The sequence below is a fragment of the Penicillium odoratum genome, assembly GCF_028828045.1.
Source record: "Penicillium odoratum strain IBT 22623 chromosome Unknown utg000008l_segment0_segment0, whole genome shotgun sequence".
In the NCBI taxonomy this organism is placed as follows: domain Eukaryota; kingdom Fungi; phylum Ascomycota; class Eurotiomycetes; order Eurotiales; family Aspergillaceae; genus Penicillium; species Penicillium odoratum.
In genome coordinates this window covers 4,331,698-4,352,355 of record NW_026643150.1, presented here as the reverse complement: position 1 = coordinate 4,352,355, position 20,658 = coordinate 4,331,698, and the positions used below count along the sequence as shown (strand labels likewise).

The following is a 20,658-nucleotide window of genomic DNA, read 5'->3' as shown; positions in this document are numbered from 1 at the left end:
CGGGTCAGGAGGGGGTGTGTCCGGACCAGCGAGGTCTTCCGAATTGGCGGGTCGATTTGAGGTTCCAATGGCGCAGGTTCAGTGTAGGCACCGGAATAATCGGGTGCAAACGAGGTTCTAGGATTGGAGTTGATCTCGATATACATGTGGAGATAACGAGAGTTCCTGAGCTCCGTTGCCTGGATCGGGCCGTTTTGGGGGCTGGAGAACCTCCAGCCACTGTGGCAACACCATTTGCACGGAGTCACGGATTTTCCCATTTCTTTCGAACTTTTCAATTCTCGTGTCGAAATGATTCAATTTCAACAGAATTTGATTGGAAGTCCTTTTATTCTATCATATATCTATAGTCCAGTTAGAGAATCTCCAGATGTCCTTGGTCGCTGGCTCACCCCAGTATGTATGTCGCCTATACCGCCTACCCGATCTAGATATGAAGTTGTAACCACTTTCCCTACTCTCTTCACTACTCTATATTACTGTATCTCTAATTTTCCCTGCTTCTCTAATAATCATCCTCTTCAGAGAGCTAGATCATGATCATCCATTTGTGGTCATCGATGTCAGATTTTGATCGACAGAATATGGTACTGTATACGATATAATCCAGGTGGTGTGGGGCAAACGGACAATCACTGTGTTCTTAGATCCATGGATGAAAAACCTAAACCATGTCAGTTATGGATAATGAGACATTTCTCTGGACCGTAGTCATCTTTCAACACGGTGATCGAAGCGAATCCAAAGAAAATGCCTGCCCGACGGATTCCCGCGTATAGCAAAGCGCATCATTGGGAATTAGCAAGCCCAAATGTGATAACGGAGCAACCGTACAGCAAATAGTATTACCGCCGACGTGGATCCATTTAGCTGCAGAACAAAGATGCCCCTGGTTCCTGGTGATACTGCGCCGCGCTAGTGCGGGGCTGTGGTTACATCAAGTCAATAGTAAGCCATCTTACGCCCTATCAGTGTGGACGATACAGCCATGAGCCCATCATCTGGATCGGTCGGGTGTTCCTTTCTGGATAAAGATCGTCGGTGCGTGGAATGTTGTGGTCCTGAGGGGCATCTCCCCTGCCCTGCATGACTGGTGGCCACACCTGTATGTGCATGTGGCGGGTGAGGGACGAATTACGGGATTAAAAGCTTCTTCTATCCTGAGAAGGCAGGAAAATCTCCGGTGGTCTTCTGCTTATCTTATTACGCTTAAGGAATCGTCTGTGAGCCTGAGCCTGCCTTCCGTCGAGATCAAAAAAATCATGGGTCTCATCAAGCATGGCCTAATGCGAGCCTTGCTCAGCACTATCATGCTAGATTCAGTCCTTGGAACACCAACTCTCTCCCAGATATTCGGACGAGAAGCTGCATCCACAGCCACAGCTGCCGACGCAGCAAGTACCTGTAATGGCCGTACAGAGTATTGCACGCGGTCCTATTCGAATATCACATTCATAGGCTCACACGACTCAGCCTTCGTCGGTTCACTCCCGCAGCAGAATCAGAATATCGACATCACCGCGCAGCTTGATATGGGCATTCGGTATCTGCAAGCGCAAACACACAAGTCACTGCTCGACGACACCGTCCTAGAGCTGTGTCACACATCATGTCTGCTCGAGGACGCAGGAACCCTTAAAGCATACCTTTCCACTATCAAGAGCTGGCTAGATGACAACCCCAACGAAGTGGTAACCCTTCTTCTGACAAACGGCGACTCTTTGGATATCTCCATCTTCGGCAGCACGTTTGTCAGCGCCGGGATCGATAGCTACGCGTTCGTGCCCTCGTCTGAACCCTTGGCTTATGCCGATTGGCCTACGCTGGGCGATCTAATTGACAGCGGCAAGAGACTAATCGCGTTTCTGGGTGAGCCTCCTTCTCAGGCCGCATGAGAGCAAGCTGATGGTGTTCAGATTACGGCGCCAATACCGGCACAGTAAACTATGTCCTTGACGAATTCGCATATTACTTCGAAACACCGTACGATGTAACAGACTCTACTTTCTCAAACTGCAGCATCGATCGACCGGCCGGTGCCTCCGCCTCGGGCCGTATGTACCTTGTCAACCACTACCTAGATGTGGATATCTTTGGCGTTGATATTCCAGACCGCGATAAGGCAAGCACTACGAATGCGGCGACGGGAGATGGTAGTTTGGGTGCGCAGGCAACGGAGTGTGAGGCGCTGTATGGTCACGCGCCTAATGTGATGTTGGCGGATTTTGTGGATAAAGGGGAGGTTATTGAAGCACAGAATGAGCTGAATGGGTTTAGCTCGTAAAGGGCGTATAGTATATCTACCGGATGGATTATTCTAGTTGGGTGGGCTGAGAGATAGTCACGGTTGCAGTGAGAATGATTCCGAACCTGAATATGTGTATTTGGAACGCTCTAATGCATATGCTGGCGGGTATCATGTATGCTAGGTTTTTCTCCGAGCTCAGGCTTCTACTTCCACCTGTATCTCCCGTTCTAAATCCGACCGCATTGTAAGCAACATTTCAAGGCACGTAGATGGTTGTGAAACACATACCCCAGATCTTATTTGCAGATGCAACAATAGTCTCAGCCTTTTTCAACAATTTTGCAGCATATCGTTCCGCTTCAGTCGGATAGAGCTGACTCTTTTGCGTTTTTCGAGCGTTGACCTAAATAATCCCCCGTGAGCAGCATAATCTAACATGAACAGGGATGGACATACCATCATAAGCACAGGCACCAGATCCTTCGGGTTAGCCTCGGCCAAGGCGCGCAAATTCCTAAATCCATTATCCCTTAGTAACCGCGCAGTCCAACTCTGAACAAAAGTCACCTGCGCCATCTCGAGCAGGTCAGCACGAGCACCTGCTTCAAGTCGGTCGCGCATGTGATCCAGCACAGCGGCTAGCATGCCCCAGTTCATGCGCTGGCAGAATTTGACAATTCCAGCCGCAAAACCATGACACTGTTGTGCCAGTGTCTGAACCGTACCACGGGGGGTATGGTAGCGCTGGGCAATGGTTGCTAGGGGGACCTCGTTGCTCAGGTCGCGGAGCTGGAAGGCTGTATACGCGCGTCGGTAAATTCGGGCTTTCTGGATTTGCTCCGGGGTGATCTCTTTTAATGATGCCCCGGATTGAACCCTTCCAGTTTTAATTGGCGCTCGTGTCAAAGGGTAGTGAGACTTACATGGTATTGACGAAGCCTGGCTGAACGCCGACGAATTGCAATGCACGAATACCACTCTCGTCCAGTTGGTCGAGTTTATCACGGAATATCTGCCAATCAATCGGCGTGCTCATGGCTACCTGCAGGGGGGTGAACATGTAGAAGATGTGCATGTCACCATCCATCACGAAGGCCTGGAGGGCTTTCTTAAGCTCCTCGTGTACAAATAGGCCATCTTCGGGGGCGAATGCCGAAGCTACCACGGCTTGGCCTAGAAGAGTTGCGCCGTATGCCTCGTCTTCTTTCAAAACCAAGAGCTCCTCATCAACCAATTCTTTTAGAGCGGAGTCCATAATGGAATACGCAAGTTTCTTGTCCAAGGTACGGTATAGAAGCGTGCATCTGACGTACTCTTTGATCGCCTCACATCCGGATACAAGGCCTGTGGCGATTGCCTCCAGTAAAGCTCTGCAAAATGTGAGTTACTTGAAAACGAAATTTTGACCGAGATAACAATACCTTTTCAGACCTCGTTTTTCAGGAATGAGAGAACTTTCGATGGCAGGCATATCAGCATCCAGTAGGTCACACACGGCTTCCAGATCAGCCTTGACGCAAATCAAGTATGTCTCGCCAGCATCATCTTTCCCTTTGCGTCCAGCCCGTCCGCACATTTGCCGCCTATAATATCAGCTGGGAATTTCTTTGATACAGCAGGGGAACTTACAGCATCGCAGGGCCGACCAAATCCCGGCCCATACGGGCTCCATTGATAATGACCCGCCGGGCGGGAAGATTCACTCCAGCAGCAAGGCTACATGTAGCGATAAGTACCTTGAGCACGCCAGAATCGTATGCAGCTGCGATCAGTTCCCGTTCTTCGGTGGTCATCCCAGCATCTAAGAGCGTCAGTATTTGTTCACCGAGCTCATAATTTAAAAACTAACGATGAAAGCCTGCTCCTTTGATGACTGTACGTTCGAGGACAGGATCTAGTCCACATGTAAGGCTCCTTAGCTCAGCAAGCAGATCAAGTCGCTGGTTTAGCTCTTCCTTATCTTCTGTATAAGGCATGGCTTCTCCGATCGTTGCAGCATTTATCTGGCATGCATTGCGACTTCTACAAAAAACCAAAGCTCCGTATCCTGCCGTCGCGGTTTCAACAGCCAATGCTACCATAGCGTTTGTTGCGGCATTACCGAGTTCTTTGTATGTTGAGGGGTCGATGGTTCTATGCGGTGGAATCGACTCTGGTGCGGTTGTCGAAGCCAATTTAGTGGCAGTTTGAAACAACTGTCTCGATGTTGCGGCTGGATAAATTGAGTTCTCATATACCAGGTATTCATCAATGGGGACCGGTCGGTATGTCGAGATGAAAAACCTGGCATTCATCCATTCAGCCAGCATCTCGGTATTCTGATCATTTTAGCAGCAATCCTCAGACCCAAAGGCCAATGACGAACCGAAAGTGTGGCGCTCATTCCCACAATTTGGATGTCTTGCTGTAGCAGAAGCAACTTGGTAACCATGAGCTCCAAAAGGTATCCACGATGCTCATCATCAAGCATGTGCAATTCATCGAGCACAACCACTCCTAAATCTCCAATGCTGCACTCTTCAATGGCAGTATTGATTAATGAGTTGGCCTGTGACCTATCAGAAAGCCCCGTCAGAGTCCAAAGATGGAGATAATACCTTCTCAATAGTACATATGGCAATATCAGTATCGGCCCAAGTAGTTGTCGTCCTATTTCCACCAAAGAAGCCCGTGACGCGAATCTGTTTCTGTAATTTATTCCATCGCCTGCGAGGGAAAGTCGAATCCTCATGTTCATCCTCACCATCTCGAACATTCTTTTCCACACCTTGAACAACCCGACGCATCCATTTCAGCTTCTCTTGAACCAAAGCCACATACGGCAGGACCAGAATGGCTTTGCGTGCGGGATTCTCAATAATTCGTTTCAACAACAAGACATCTGCCACCATAGACTTCCCTCCACCTGTGGGGGCTGTGTAGACCAAATGCCGCTCTCCGGAGAGTAGCCCCCGAGCTAGCAAACACGATGCCTGCCATGCATAAATAGTACGGACGCCCAAAGCAGCAAAATTAGCCGTAAGCGCCGCAGGAAGCCCGTATTTGGGATTGGCCAACGAAAGCAAAGGGTTCTGGCTCGACCTTGGTGCCGCACTAGTAGCGGATTTCAGCTGCTCCTCTCTTTGGTCTGTTGTTCTTGCGCCCGGACCTCGGTGGATCTTGCTGGCAATAAAGCGGTTTGGAGGGGCCCCCAACGAGGCTCGAGCGGACTCTAACGGAGTGGATTCCAAAATATCCAACTCGCCATGTGGTAGGTACCGAGGCACTGGAAGAACTCTCACTTCAGTCTTCAGTTTAGGCTCGTGGTCAGAGGCCCTTTTATGGCCTGCTAGTTGCACTACATGGTATTGTTGTCGTCGCGCAACGTCCATCGAGGTCTCAAACCCATGAGACTTCAGCGACATGATTTCAACGTCATGGGTTCTGAAGACTGAGAGCCTGTCATGTGTGTAAGAGAGTCCTTTGTTGAGTCAATTTTCATTTTCCATGTCCACATCATTGTTGTTTCTACGCGACCACCGCGTTTGGGTAACACTTGGCGCCTAGAGGCAACAACCCCGTCATTGGTCTTACATAATCAACAAGCCAATCCCTGATCGGATGTAAGGTTCATAATGTACTAGATTTATTGAAATATACGCAGAGGACTCCTTGCCCAAAATCAAAATCAATTACGATATGTTATGAAAATATGTATTTTCAGGGCATGGACTGGAAAAGCTGGCATGATCAAAAAGTCATGTTGAGTAGAGTGTAGTGCGACCCCCGGGTCGTCTGACGATCTCCGAATGGCGGTGCGCAAATACACGCCAGCGCATAGACAACTTGAAAAATGCAAGGTCAACTTTAAGCCAGCCTTGAAGGGTCCCTGTTCTTATTCTGGCTGCTGCCTATATGCAGAATCTGGAACAAATTGTGGTGCATTGGCTTGCGCATGCCTGAATCCCGGTCGGGTGGACCTCATGAAGTGCGTAATTAGGTAGAAAAGATCTGGTGGCGAGTCCGACTTGTTCTCCGGTACAAGCCCACTAATGTAGGTAATTTTTTTCACTCTGGAGGACACATGCACATTTTCATTCATACTAGGACAGAGACCATGTGTAGCTACCCACTTTGCATTACTACTGTATATGTATGTTGAGTACCGAAACCGTTTGGGAACCGAGCAGGGGACCAAATACTAGGTCTCCACTAAACTTGGAACAGAATCTCCTATTGGGAGGTAGAGTTAATATGCAGATCGGCGGAATGGAATTTGTGATTGTGTTTGTCAGGAATGTGAGATATCCATGGACATCCCGCAATCTGGGGCCCGAAGCGCTTGTTACATGTAAAGTTGGAAGGCCACAGATATTAGCTGGAACCACTTGACCAAGTTTGATGTACCAAAGCGCCAAAAATCTGCCAGGGATACTAGGGAACGTGCACGATCGATATGGGGAACTTAGCGTTCTGGTACATGAAAAATGGTTGAAGTTGGTCGCGTGTTCCAAGGTTGGAGTTGGCCATGTTCTCTGGATATATACGGAGTAGGTATCTTTGATTCGATCGTGATCATAAGCCTGGGAGAAAGAAATCCTCGATAGTCTTACTTATAATTTTATATTAAGTAGCTTACATGTATATTTCAATCTTCTGGTCTAGATAGAGACATACTCGGTAAGGAAAGTTCTGATATAGGTTGGTCCAAGGGTTGGGCAGTGCGGCACGTTCTGAGCTTAGACTATGCAAGGTGGCGACGCGCAACAGCCGCCGGGAGCAAATCATCCTCGGCCAAGTGCGGGCAACTCTCGGCGCCTTGGATCGTCATTGGACCGAGTGGGCGGTAGAAGTTTAAATTACCTAGCGTTGAAGATTTACTGTACGCTGAATTTCACGTTTTCAAATGTGTTCTGTGTCTTGGACATCTGCGTGGTTCGGGTCTAACAAACTTTCCCTTGCATTAATTCCCAGATATGCTTTTTTGGGGGACGCAAGATGAATCCTGACGACTCATCTGCCGTGGTATGCAATATTATTAAATAGTCTCTTTTTCGCCCCCCGGATTCTGTATGATGCACGCGCCATGGCCACCTAATTTTCTCCGTTATAACCTTTCCTTTACAAATATCAAACTCCAGGTCATGCTTTTACGGCGTGTATTGTATTTGATTTGTAAGGAAAGTCCTCGCTTAACGGTGGGTGTAATAATGTGACCAACTGAAGTGTACCCAAGCCATCGGTTCCATACAGTAAATACATATTTCCGCAGGGATCGTGGATGGAGCTTGTGGAGTTCCGGCTACTAGTGCCATTTTCCTCAACCACTACGTTTACCACAACTTGACGCTTTCCGATATCATGAACAGTACCACCACGTCTGATCCGAACCAGTCCTAAATTGTAAATCTTTTGAGGTTCCACCCCGATAGGAATCAGTACCCCGGGGGAAGTAACGGGTAGAACTTGCAAGTACCCTCACACAACATGATGTCCAATGTAGGAATCGACAAGATCGGAGAGGCCCTGTCACTGTTTGAAGAGCCGTGCATGTCTTATTCTTTTTCCTTTTTCTTTTCCCCTCATACTGTGCCATAGATAGGCTATTATTTCCCTATTTTATTCCATTCCCCCTTCCCTCCGCCATATATATCTTCTTTGGTACTTTGTATTCGTGACAGCATTCCTAATCGGCATTACATGAGTTTCATAACTCTGGACCGTTGCCGGCCCGTTTTTTTCCCTCCTCTCTTTCTGTTTCCGTAATATATTTAGGCTTCCCACGCCCCTTTACAATCAATCTCAAGAAATAAAGTAGAGCCCAGAAGGCACCTATGTCAATCATCCCAAATCGACTAGTCGGGATGTCCATTAGGACCAATGAGCATGCACATGATTTTTTTTTCTTAAATTTTAGCATGAATTTGGAGGGGGATGACAATCGGATCGAGCATTTTCCCTTGGTTCCAATGGTCCTGAGGATCCGTCATATTAACATATCGGGACTAGGGGCCAGCACGCTCGGGATCCTCGACGCTTTTTTCCTTTCCACTTCATCAAGTTCTCTTCCACTTCTCTTTCGTATTGCTATATTCAGGGATCCTTTCCCTTACTTTTGGGGAGCATAGGTTCTATTCTTTCTACCTGATTTCTTTCCTCCCGGGTGGCTGCGCGCTTGTTTTGTTTCGCACGGTTACTCTTCTATTTTCCCCTTCGCCCATTTCGCGCTTCCAGATCTCTTGCCTTCTCGTCATTCTTCTTCTTTCCCCCCCTTCCATTCACTGTCCTTTTTCATATATCACTAAATAATCTGGATACGGTATGTATCATTCTTTTTGATTTTCCTATTCCCATTCCCATTATCGTGCTCGACTGCTTTTTATACCAGTCTTCCCGACTACCCCCATAAATCCCCTATCATTGAATTTGGGCATTCACTAGGTGGACCAGGACCACCTTGATATCTGCCCCGGTCCGCCCTTCTTCTTTTCCCACCCCTGCAGTGAAATCATCATCAGATCTGACAACTCCACTTCTTTTTCTTCCCTTCCCATCTCTTCTCCATTTCACCCCAAGTCGTGTTCACCGTGTCCACCATTCCTCTCGGGATTGTTCCATATCATTTGTCCACTTTCCCAATTTCCCACTTTACCCGTTCCTGTGAGATTTTCGCCCCCCGCGGGCCCTAGTGTTTCCACACTACCAACCCACACTATCCACGTACATGCATCGCGCCACTTTTCATTCTTGAGGCTTTTCCCCCAAACTGACACCACTCCCCCCCAGCATCTGGCATTTGAACTCACACTGGGTCATCGGCTCTACTCATCAGGGCTCAACATCCCTATCATCATTTGTTGTATGCCTGCCTTGGATGACTAAGGGTCATTCTCGATGACCACCAGCAACTCTCCGGAGGAAGTGGCCGATCCGGCCAGCGCCTCCGCCGCGGCCCCTTATGGCACGCGATCGAGAGGCCGCAACGCCCCTCGGCCTAACTATGCGGAAGATCGTGACATTGAAATGGAGTATGAACCTTCACTTCCAAAAACCGCCAAGCGAACTAGCGGCGTAGGCCTGAATAACCTCAACGGTTCCAAATCAGACAGTGAAAAGGCTTCGCCGACCCAATCACGCAAGAGCCTGACCAATGGTACTGCAGCTAACGGCAATGGAATTGTCAATGTTAATTTGATCCCCAAGGAGTCGATTCCAGGCACTTCGTCATTTTCTTCACGACCAGAGGAGAATGGATCTGCACTGAGGAAGCGGAAACAACCCGCAAGCGCCCCCAATTCAAGTTCCACTGGAACCCCCGCCAAAAAGGTCTTCACCACCGCCCCAGGGGATTTCGACGGCGGTTACTTTACCAATATGGTCAGCTTTGAGACATCTACCCCGTATCTCAAAGACGGTCAAATCAAAGCGGACGATGGCACTACATTCGCTGTGAATGGTTGGTTTCTCCACTCTTTCGCGTATTTTTTGTTTTCTTATATTTTGATCTTGTCGAGATGAGGACCAAATATTAACACCATCCAGATCACGTTTATTTAATTTGCGAGCCTCCGGGCGAACCTTATTACTTGGCTCGAATCATGGAGTTCTTACCATCCAAGACCAAGGGTGATGGTGTCATTGAAGCATTGAGAGTCAACTGGTACTACCGTCCACGAGACATTCAGCGACATAGCCCAGACAATCGATTTGTATACGCGTCTATGCATTCGGACACCTGCCCGCTTTCTTCCTTGCGCGGGAAATGTGAAATTCGTCATGTCTCCGAAATTGACGATCTCAATGCGTACAAGAAGACTCGCGATTCCTTCTGGTATGACAAGATGTTTGACCGATATATTCACCGGCTGTACGATGTAATTCCGACCAAGGATGTGATCAACGTGCCTGCAAACGTGAAAAAGGTCCTCGATGATCGCTGGAAGTTCATCTTGGTCGAAATGGGGAAAGGAAAGGAGTTGACTGGCGCTGTGAAGACGTGCAAGCGATGCCGTCAGTTTGCGGCGAATTCGGAGTCAGTTGATTGTGCTGTCTGCCACTCAACGTATCACATGCACTGTGTACGGCCTGCCTTGACCAAGAAGCCAGCTCGAGGATTTGCCTGGGCCTGTGCTGCTTGCAGCCGTGCTCACGAGTGCAAGCTAGAGGCGCGAAATACCCCGCATGTAATCGGTGCTCGAGTTGATGGCGAAGAGGAAATTGTCGAGGAGGAAGAGGAGGAGCACCATGCCAATGGAGTGGTGAACGGGACTGAAACAAGCACCCCGGGTGCAGCGGAGGACTCCATGCCGAAACCCGAAACAGCAGAACAGATGGCCCAGGCAAAGATGTGGCCTTATCGCTATCTTGGCATTCATTGCCGAGTGGAGGACGCGCTGGACTACGATGATCGAATTTACCCCCGTGCAAGTTCCCGTCTTGGGCCTCGACACCAAGCGATTGTCAACCCCTGGCCCGGGCGCACTGTGGAATATGTGAAACCCCCAGAGTTGAAAAAGAAAGCTGTCAAGGTGGCAGGCGGGCGAAATGTGATGAAGCTTACCAAGGAATCCCAGGCGGCACTGGATGCCGCGAAGATAGACCGCGCCACACGACCTAAGTGGGTTCAGGATGAGCCTCCAGGTTATATCGTGCGTGGTGAAGACGAGCCTGTGATGGTCAATGGAAAGCAGATGCGCACTGCCGAGCTGCTGTTCAAAATGCCGACAGCAGACCAAATTCCCTCTCGCGGCGAAGACGATGCACCAGGTGCCCATCTCAGCGACGACGAACGGGAGAAATTCATCGACGATTATATGCGTCAAGCGAAGGAGCTGGCTCCTGAACTTGGGGTTGAAAAGTTTTCCACCAACTTTTTAGATAAGGCTCTGGAGCTTCTGTACTCCGAGAGCTTCAATGTCGAGGCCGCCCTCGCAAAGCTCAAAAAGGTTAACAAATACAAGGATCTCAAGGAGCCCCATCTCCGACCCGAAGAATTGAAGGCTTTTGAGCAAGGTGTCGCCAAATACGGATCTGAGTGGCGCAACATCGCAAAACATGTGAAAACGGTGCACATTTTCCAAATTGTTCGATTTTACTATATGTGGAAGAAAACCCCCCGTGGGAAGCAGGTCTGGGGTAGTTATGAAGGGAGACGCGGTAAAAAGGAGGTCCGACGACAGAGCGTTATCTCGTCCAAACTGGTTGACGATGTCGCCGATGATCATGATGACTCTGCTTTCGACAACGACAAAGCAGTGGCCCAGAAAAAGGGTTTCCATTGCAAGTTCTGCTCGACACGCCACTCTCGACAATGGCGACGTGCTCCTCTCGTGCCGCCTGGAACTGTTGTTCCTACTGACCCCTCAGCGAAGAAGGACAAAGGACCCATGTTGACTGTCGCTCTTTGTCTTCGATGTGCCCTATTGTGGCGAAAGTACAGCATCCAGTACGAAGATGTCGATGAACTCGGGAAAAGAATTGCGACCAGTGGAAATAAATCGTGGAGACGGCGGATTGACGAGGAGTTGCTAGCTCAGCTAATCCTAGCTACGGAAACCCCATTCACCATCAACAGTACCACCGCCGCCACTGCGACCTCAATGGGCATTGCCGTGGACAGTAATCCGAATCTGCAACATGAAAGCAAGCTGGACCCGTCCAAGAAGAAGCCAATTCGCCCTGATGTTCCGAGCACGGCAACCTCCACAGCAACATCATCAGTGGAGCCAATGCCGCAAAAGAAGAAGCCCGGGATTGAAAAGGTTTCCGAGGGACCTCCAATTGTTCCAGATCCGCCCAGGGCAAAGACTCTCCCATGTGCCATTTGTAATAAGGTTGAACCCTCTGGCGAGGAGCACCTTTCCTGCCGCGATTGTCGCCTGACTGTTCATCGGAACTGTTATGGAGTACAGGGTACCCGAGCTGGTAATAAGTGGCTTTGCGATATGTGTTCAAACGACCGCAGTCCTTCGATCTCGACCACCTATGAATGCGTGTTGTGTCCTGTGTCCTGGACTGAGCACGAACTCATGGAGACTACCAAGAATACCAGCCGCAAGAAGTCTGACCGCGATAAGGAGAAAGAACGACTGGAGAAGGAAGTGGTTCAAGAAGCCATCAAACTCTATCGCCAACGACAAGAGACCGCCGGCAAGCCTACCGGACCTCGGGAGCCCCTAAAGCGTACTGCTGGTAATAACTGGGCTCACGTTTTATGTTCTTTGTGGACCCCAGAGATCAAGTATGGAGATGCGAAGGAGCTGGAACCTGCTGAGGGTTTCGCTTCGATCCCCAAGGACCGATGGCGGCAAGTGTGCAAGATATGCAAGTCCTCCAAGGGCGCATGCATTCCCTGCCACTCTGCTGGATGCAATGCTCATTTTCATGTCGGCTGTGCTTTCCAAGCGCAGTATCGATTTGGCCTGGATATCACGCCAGTGAAGGGTTCACGGAAAGACAGCGTTCAAACTATTCGTCTTGGTACTGAGGTTGGTATGGCTACACCGGCTTTTTACTGTCCTAGCCACACCGTGCCTGCTACGCTCCACGACCTTGGCGAATTGACTGGACAAGATGGTTCCAATGCACTTCAGCTGTTTGCTCAAACATACAAGCAGGCCGATCTTACACTGACAGGCACGTCTAGAAAGGCAGCATATGTACAGCAGTCAGTTGTGGCTCCACAGCACTATGCAATTAACACTGCATACCGCCGAGCTTCCACCAGCAATGGGCAGCCAGCGACCCCCAAGGATGCTAAGCCACAGCCGACGACTAACGAGCATGGACCTGACGAGATGGACATTGACACAGAGGAACGTCCTAACCAGCGTCCAATTTCTGGGATTACGGCTGCAGCAACTGCTCGGAAATGTGTTCGCTGTGCAAGCGATTTCAGTCCCAGATGGTGGCCGAGCGCACGGCGAGGGCCTTTGGCGAATGGCGTGGGATCAAATCCGACCTTCCCATTATTTGCGCATGGTTCTGCCTTCCCGCACGTCAATGGAGCTGTTGGGGAGCCGGCATATGAGTGTCACAAATGCCATTTAAAGAACCCCATTCCCGCAGATCCTGTGCCCGAACCCCGGCCCTCACCTTATCCTCCTGTCCAAGCTCCGGCTTCGGCTCCAGCACCGGGACCATCGCCAGCTCCAATTCAAGGCCAGCCTCAAGGCCAGCCTCAGCGCTCTATGCTTCCGACCCCAAGCCTGGGCGCCCCTCACCAATTTGTGCAGCACAGCCATCCTCCTCCCCCAACTGGTGTTCACGGACGGCCCCACCCCCAGGCTCACCCTCACCCGCACGGTGCTCTTCCAGGATACCCGCCGCGCTACGAGCAGCGACCGCCACCCAATGATCCTAACTTGCGCAATGGCATGTCACCTCGTGCCTATCCTGCCGCGCCCCAGCCCCCACCTCCACACCATATGCCCAATTACCCTCCAGCTCATCCGTCGAGCCATCACCCTCCGGCTCCGTCCCCATCGCATTACCCGCCTGGTCCTCCTGGTCCGCCAACACAAGCGTATACGACTCACCAGAGTCCATATGGCCCGATGCCAGCGCGCTCGCCTCACCTGTCGCAGCCTCCTCCTCGCTCATACGCAGCCTCTGCATCTCCACCCATTGTGCAGGCGACGATCAACCGGTCTCCGCAAACATCGCTGAGCGCGCTGAACGGCGGCCCACCGCCACGCATGTATGCTGTCGATCGTGGCATGGGCGCACCGTCTCACTCACCGCCTGTTGCGCAGGCCCGACTTGATCCGCGCGGACCTACGCCGCCAAATCGGCCTGAGAACACACCCCCATCTCACATGGGAGGACCTACCAGTGCTGCCAGTCGACACTCCGGCGTGAATGGCACAAGTGCTGGATCAGGTGCAAGCGCGAGTCCATCACTGAAAAACCTCCTTTCTTGAACCCGGACCGTATCATGTTTTTCTTTCTCGTTTAATGACTCTTGGGTTGAGGTTCCCTAACTGTATGATATGATAGCTATGCCTTTCTTTTCCTCCTGTTTCATTGCATATGCGGTCTCGAGGAACGAAAATGTATTCGAGCTGTTCCCTCTGCATGTCTTGATAGGCCAAGCCCCGGAATGGGCCATACTCAGGCTATCTCTTTTGACTTTATTTTCGTTGGCCCATTTCATTTATCATTCCCTTTTCCCTATTCTTCTATTTACTTCTGTCATCTCGGCGTCTCGATTACGGAAAAGCTGGAGTCGAATGGTTGCGGACCATGGAAGGAATCGTATCGATTGTATGGAGTAGGCCGGACTTATGATGATTTACATTCCCCCTTTGTTCACGGTTAGAAGAATTGATTGCATTGCTTATCGCCTTTTGAGAATTGTAAGACACCAGTAACAGAGACGGTATATAAAAGCTATTGTAGAACTCACTGCTCCAAACCTTTGAGAGTTCATGATGAGTTGCGTGAGTGAGGTATCCGGCTATCATTTCTCGATGCCGGTTAACCGATCAACCCAAATAGAACACATCTCGAACTACAAAGAACTTCCCAGGATAGATGGGAGAAATGTCGAGTAAATATAACCGAAGCTTCTGCGTGAATAGCTTCAGCTTTGTGGAAAAAATATATCCAAGCAAGACCGATTATAGAGCTATTCATCGATTCTTGGATAGTAGAAAGCTTGTCACGAAAGCAGTTGTGGATCACCTCAGCTGACAAATGCAAGCTTAATCCACCTGCAGACAATCAATTTCTGCTTGACAAAGCTCCACAGTCTTTCGCAGAGACAATTATAAGAAAGGAGCAAGTCCTTTACTCGTTCCATACTCATACTTACTCCTCCCAACGTACCATCTCCCCCAAAATGACTACGATGCGTGCGATCGGTACGTGCCCCACTTCAACCCCTCATCTACATCATACATTTCAGCAAAAATATTGCAATTATCCAAGGGGAAAGACAACGATCATGCCATATATACTGGATCTAAAGCTAAGTCGGGATATAAGCTAACTCCTGAATAGGTGTGAAAGGCGACAAAGGCCCCGCCACCTCTCTCTTTGTAGATGAGATCGCCAAGCCTGTCCCTGCTCCTGGACAGGCACTTGTCAAGGTCAAGGCTTTCGGATTGAACAGGATGGACCTGTTGCAACGCGAGGGATTGTATCCTCTTCCCCCGCAGGCTCCGTCTACTCTTGGAGTCGAGTTTTCAGGAGTTGTGGTGGAGCATGCGAGTGAAGGCTGTGGCTTCAAGGTTGGAGATGAGGTATTTGGACTGGCTTACGGAGGTACATGATAACAAACGAGGATGATTTTATTTCACGATGGTTGCTGATGATGATAGGCGCCTACGCGGAGTACATCGCTGTGGCGACCAAGATGCTGGTTCACAAGCCGGCTCATATGTCGTGGGAAGTGGCTGCTGGTATCCCAGAGGTATGTTTCATTTATTTTCTATGTAATTGGAAAGCCACTTATGCGTGATTAGACTTGGATTACAGCCTCGCAAGCTCTTTTCCTGATTGGTGACTTCAAAGCTGGGCAGTCCGTTCTTTGGCACGCCGGAGCTTCATCGGTTTCCATCTCGGGCATTCAGCTTGCCAAGGCCGAGGGGGCCAAGGCGATTTACGCCACAGCCGGATCCCAGGAGAAGGTCGACTTCCTGGAGAAGGAGTTGGGGGTGACCAAAGCATTCAACTACAGGACGCAGGATTGGGCAGCGGAGATCCAAAAGCTCACAAACGGCGAAGGTGTCAACCTGACCGTGGACTTTATCGGAGCCACTTACTTCCAGGGCAACTTGGATGTGGCAGCACGCGATGGGCGTGTGGTGCTGTTGGGATTGATGGGTGGGGGCAAGTTGCCGGACGGGGTGAATATCGCACCATTGCTGTTCAAGCGAATCCGTGTGGAAGGAAGTACACTTCGCAGTCGTGATGTTGAATATCAGCAGAAGCTGCGGGATACCCTGGTTTCGCATGCGATGCCCCGATTCGAGGATGGAACATTCAAGGTATTTGTGGAGAAGGTGATGCCATTTGAGAAGATTGTGGAGGCGCACCAATTGCTGGAGAGCAACACCACCAAGGGAAAGATCATCTGTGTGATTGAGTAAAGTCGAAGCCAATTTGCCCTCACAAAAGTACGAAAGAACGGGAAAGTTAGCAAGTAGTAGTAGTTGAAAATGAACAAGCATTGTAGGATTTGCCCCATGGATCTTATGATCGACCATGAACGGGGATAACCTTCCCCGCTTTCAAGGCGCAAGGCAAAAAAACCCCTCCCTGTAAAGATCAAAGAAACTTCAAGTCAATGAGATCAATTGGAACCGATCGGATCGTAATGTCCGACGGACTCCCCGGAGCCTCGACCGGGGATGCAGGGAAAATTGACCAATCATATAGTGTAGTGATTATATAAGCCTGTGGACCTTCTAGAAAGAAAAATCATCAGAAAAGAGGCGTCATGGGATCCACAGTGATCGAAGTTCAACGGAAAAGCAAAGGAAATAGAAAAGGAAAAGAAAAAAAAAAAAAAAAAGGCATTCAAATCCAATATGAACGACAGGAATTAAAAAGAGAAAACAAAATTAATCTTTTCCCCTAAAAAGAAGTAAAAGTGGTGTTGCAGGATCATCCCGTGCCGTGGCTTTCAACTCATTTCCCGATTCCTTCTGGAAGGAAAAGAAGCCTGAACGCCCCTCCCAGCCCCAAAGTCCAGAATTCCCCATTTTTCCCTTTCCCTTTCCATCTCCACTTGAAGCATGTCCTAATCACAAACTTTCCTTTTTAACCCCTCCAAAATCAAATTACTTTGAACGGCCCTCATCTGTGGCGTCGAATTTCCTACAAAACCCCCGGCCCTAGACGACGCGCGCAATCTGACGTTGGGGGTTGTCTCGGAACGTGCAGTCCGCCAACGCGACTCGGGATTGCTGCAGGACACAACTGCATTGTTTGCTTTCTAGAGCCCTTCTAGTCGTCTTCTAGTCGTTCTTTCTTTCAACCCGTCGCTTTCTTACTTTCTCGGGCGCTGTACCGATTTCGATTCGACCGACTTCATCCATTTCCCTCTTTACCATCTTTCGCCGCTCGTTCTTTTTCCTATCCTCTCGTCTACCCCCTCATCTGACGTCCTTGAGACCCGACGATCTTGAAACCCCCCGTGATTCTTTATCCAGCCGATTCATCAGTCTATTTCTTTGAACCCATTCATCTGAAACCTTTTCTACTTGCTCCCCCCTCGGTGAGCCATATGCAAACCAGGCCAGGTCGGGTCTCTTCTCTTTCCTTTCTCATTTCCTGGTCACGCTTCTGTGACGCCGGCGGTCTCCCGAATCCTCTATAATATGATGGTGGACCGTGTGGAATGCTCGGGCGTCTACATTGACGACCGGGTTCGGTCGGAGCGATGGGTACGCAGGAACTCCATCGCAACTTCAACTGTGTCCGAGACGTCATCCTATACCGTGCCTGAAGAGCCTGAGGCTCTACAAGCTGATCTAGAAACATTACTAGATGTCTGCAAGAAGAGTATGTCCCCGCGCCCCCGCGCCCCCGCTAGCCACGTTGGAGGAAGTCGGCTAACATCAATCCAGTCTATATATGCCAAAGCGGATCTTCCTTTGCGACAAAACTGGCTGAACTCAGTGAGCGTTCTGGCAGCGATTGCACCCCGATATTTGCCTTTTTCGGTATCGACTTTGGTGGCGACGAATTAAATCTCGCTCGGCGGAAGGCCAGTCGGGCCTCGTGGATGGATAATGGGCCCCCATCGCCCGGATCAATTCAACGCACTTTCACCTTCTCCTCCCATAACGACGAGGCCGCGGGCCTAGGCCTACTCTCCGGTGTTTCCAACGATATTCAAGTCCAAGACGGTCCCAACCTGGTCATTCCAGTCGCCATCTTGCGAGATTCGAGTGCAGAGCCAGATGCTCCTACCGATCCGACGAGCGACCCGCAGACAAAAAGCCCGGTGACTTTGGAACACAAGCAGATCGCTCGGTGCCTTGATGCGGGTGCCATCGACGTCCTGACAACCCCGCTTGACCGGTCTCGGATTCAAGGGCTCGTGGTGCATGCGTATCGCACCCGCCGCGCGGCACTGAAGGATATGTCTCGGTTCCTGGCTCGCAAGAAGCTACGCAAGTTGTCCTGGGTCGGTGTGCATGATGAAGAGCCATATTCTTACTTGCGAGAGGCGATGGTGGCAAAGCTGATGAAGGGAATCTGCAACCCCGAGGAGATTGTTGACGAATCCCAAGAACGGGATCTCGATGTCAAGCCGGAACGGGAAACCTTCATCAAGGAGCAGATAGGCCAGTGGAGCTTCTCCGCCCACGACTTCTCGGAAGACGAGTTGGTAGTTGCTGCTTGCCAAATGCTCGAACATGCCTTTAATCTTCCTGGGCTGGAACAGTGGTATTTGACACCGGGTGAACTTCAGACATTCTTACTCGCATGTCGTGCAGCCTACAACTCCTTTGTCCTCTACCACAACTTCCGCCACGCCATTGATGTCCTACAGTCGGTCTTTACTTTCTTGCTTCAAATTGGAGCCTTGCCTCCGTATGGGCCCACTGGTCTGTCTGTTGAAGAAAAGTCTCCTATTGCCACCCTAATCTCTCCTTTTGATTCTCTTACTCTACTTATCTCCGCTATTGGACACGACGTCGGTCATCCAGGTGTCAACAATTTTTTCCTTGTCAAACTCAATGCTCCCCTGGCACAACTATACAACGACAACTCCGTTCTCGAAGCATTCCATTGTGCAGCCTTCTCCCAGATTCTTCGCCGTCACTGGCCAGCTGCTTTCAAAGACAAGCAGCTCCGGAAGTTGCTGATCAGTTCTATTCTGGCGACCGATATGGGTGTTCACCAAAAGTTCATGCAGCGGATGGGCTCTCTACAGGAGAAGTATTATGAGAGTGACAAGTCCGTCGAACTTTGGAAGCCACAAGATGTCGAGCTGTACAAGACGCTTGTCTGTGGCCTCTTGATCAAGTGCGCCGATATCAGTAACGTCGCTCGGCCATGGGGAGTTGCCGAGAAATGGACTCGAATTCTTCAGGAGGAATTCGCCAACCAGGGCGAGATGGAAAAGGAAGTCGGTATGGAGACTGCGCTGTTTGGTGGACCACCCGAGCTAGGCAACCTTTATAAACTTGCCACGGGTCAGATTGGCTTTATGTCGATTTTTGCACTTCCTCTGTTCGAGGGCGTCTCCGATCTTTTGCCCCAGCTGCAATTTACTGCTGAGCATATCCGCGGCAACCAATCCCAATGGCAGCAACATGCCAATGACGAACTACGGCAACGGGGCCTGTCAGTTGCTGAACCCGCCTCAGAGGCGGTCTCTCCTCGATCTACCAGTCCCGTCCGACCAAGTAACTCCAACGACACCGTGAGGGCTCTGGCTGAATCAGACAGCCGAGACGATCTAGCGACTGGATCCTCGGATGTCACCGTATCACCGGATGCTGCCTATAACGAGAATAACATTGAGCCAGTCACATCCCCTGACACCCCAGGACCGCAGATTGAGATCACTGGAACTTCGATCGGCCCCGATATGTCATCCCGAAAGTCCTCCCACGCCATGCCGGATCTCTCCTACTTTTCTCGTCCTGTCGCAGCCACAATAGCTCAATCAGCGCAGGGTTCCGCTGGGACAGATTACCAAACTCCGCTTGCAGACCCGAGTGATCCCCAAGCAGACCCTGCCGTTTTAGCTGCCGCCTATTATGCCAACTCGTCATCTCGCGGCAGTGTCTCGGCGCCTGACGCTGAGCGGGACAACACAGTTGATTCTGCTGTTGAGAGACCGAGCAGCTCCCGTCAAGGCCCACCAGGCTCCCAGCACCACGCACACCACAGCTCCTCTGTTCGCACTGGACCATCAAACCGCAACAGCTGCACACGGACCCAAAGTATCAGCGCTTACAGCAACAACATGACTCCTATCTCTCCTGTGACCAACGCTACCAGCTTCTTGGCAGTGGACAGTGGCGACGAGGGCAAGCAGCGTATTTCGGACGACAGTGCCCCTCAGAGTGACGCTGGTGGACCAGATGACAGCAGCACCCGGCCGAGTACATCGTATGCTTCGAATGTCGGAGATCACGAAAGTAGCAATTATAGCCCTGACCACAGCTCTGGTATCGCCCGATCCGATGATGGCAAGGACTACCACGCTCTCAATGGCAATTCGATCCAAACCCATTCTACGCTGACCGGCGAGGATACCAAGAACGAAGCACACCAAGAGAACGGTGGTGACCGGAATGGACATGGAATGCGTCGGCTTCCGAAAAAACGTAGTCGGATACGTCTCGCATTCTGGAAGCGCCGCAATCATCATCAACAGGAGGTCCATGGCGAGAGCTGATTCTTGTTTCCATTGTCCTTGCTGGTTATTTTGCTGTGTTATGCGATCATGGTCTCATGAACGG

The 20,658-nt window shown here is 50.3% G+C and overlaps 5 protein-coding genes across 5 annotated transcripts; 4 read left to right on the top strand and 1 right to left on the bottom strand.

The window, feature by feature from the left end:
* Positions 1-1,262: 1,262 nt before the first annotated feature.
* Positions 1,263-2,284, top strand: N7520_011864 (uncharacterized protein; the record flags this gene model as incomplete). Its single annotated transcript, XM_057145797.1, has 2 exons — positions 1,263-1,869; positions 1,917-2,284. 2 exons carry the CDS (start codon positions 1,263-1,265, stop codon positions 2,282-2,284), a joined length of 975 nt encoding a protein of 324 aa, XP_056991551.1.
* Positions 2,285-2,443: 159 nt separating this feature from the next.
* Positions 2,444-5,652, bottom strand: N7520_011863 (DEAD/DEAH box helicase; the record flags this gene model as incomplete). The annotated part of the gene is made up of 9 exons (XM_057145796.1): positions 2,444-2,475; positions 2,537-2,651; positions 2,705-3,125; positions 3,172-3,618; positions 3,670-3,831; positions 3,878-4,049; positions 4,098-4,566; positions 4,614-4,796; positions 4,846-5,652. The coding sequence occupies 9 exons, from the start codon at positions 5,650-5,652 to the stop codon at positions 2,444-2,446; spliced, it is 2,808 nt and encodes a 935-aa protein (XP_056991550.1).
* A 3,469-nt stretch (positions 5,653-9,121) lies between these two features.
* N7520_011862 (DNA-binding E3 ubiquitin-protein ligase SNT2) lies at positions 9,122-14,148 on the top strand (the record flags this gene model as incomplete). The annotated part of the gene is made up of 2 exons (XM_057145795.1): positions 9,122-9,683; positions 9,770-14,148. The coding sequence occupies 2 exons, from the start codon at positions 9,122-9,124 to the stop codon at positions 14,146-14,148; spliced, it is 4,941 nt and encodes a 1,646-aa protein (XP_056991549.1).
* Positions 14,149-15,068: 920 nt separating this feature from the next.
* On the top strand, positions 15,069-16,320 carry N7520_011861 (NAD(P)H-quinone oxidoreductase; the record flags this gene model as incomplete). Its single annotated transcript, XM_057145794.1, has 4 exons — positions 15,069-15,090; positions 15,230-15,493; positions 15,550-15,641; positions 15,694-16,320. The coding sequence occupies 4 exons, from the start codon at positions 15,069-15,071 to the stop codon at positions 16,318-16,320; spliced, it is 1,005 nt and encodes a 334-aa protein (XP_056991548.1).
* Positions 16,321-17,553: 1,233 nt separating this feature from the next.
* Positions 17,554-20,594, top strand: pdeB (3',5'-cyclic-nucleotide phosphodiesterase PDE2; the record flags this gene model as incomplete). Its single annotated transcript, XM_057145793.1, has 2 exons — positions 17,554-17,737; positions 17,803-20,594. The coding sequence occupies 2 exons, from the start codon at positions 17,554-17,556 to the stop codon at positions 20,592-20,594; spliced, it is 2,976 nt and encodes a 991-aa protein (XP_056991547.1).
* Positions 20,595-20,658: the final 64 nt, after the last annotated feature.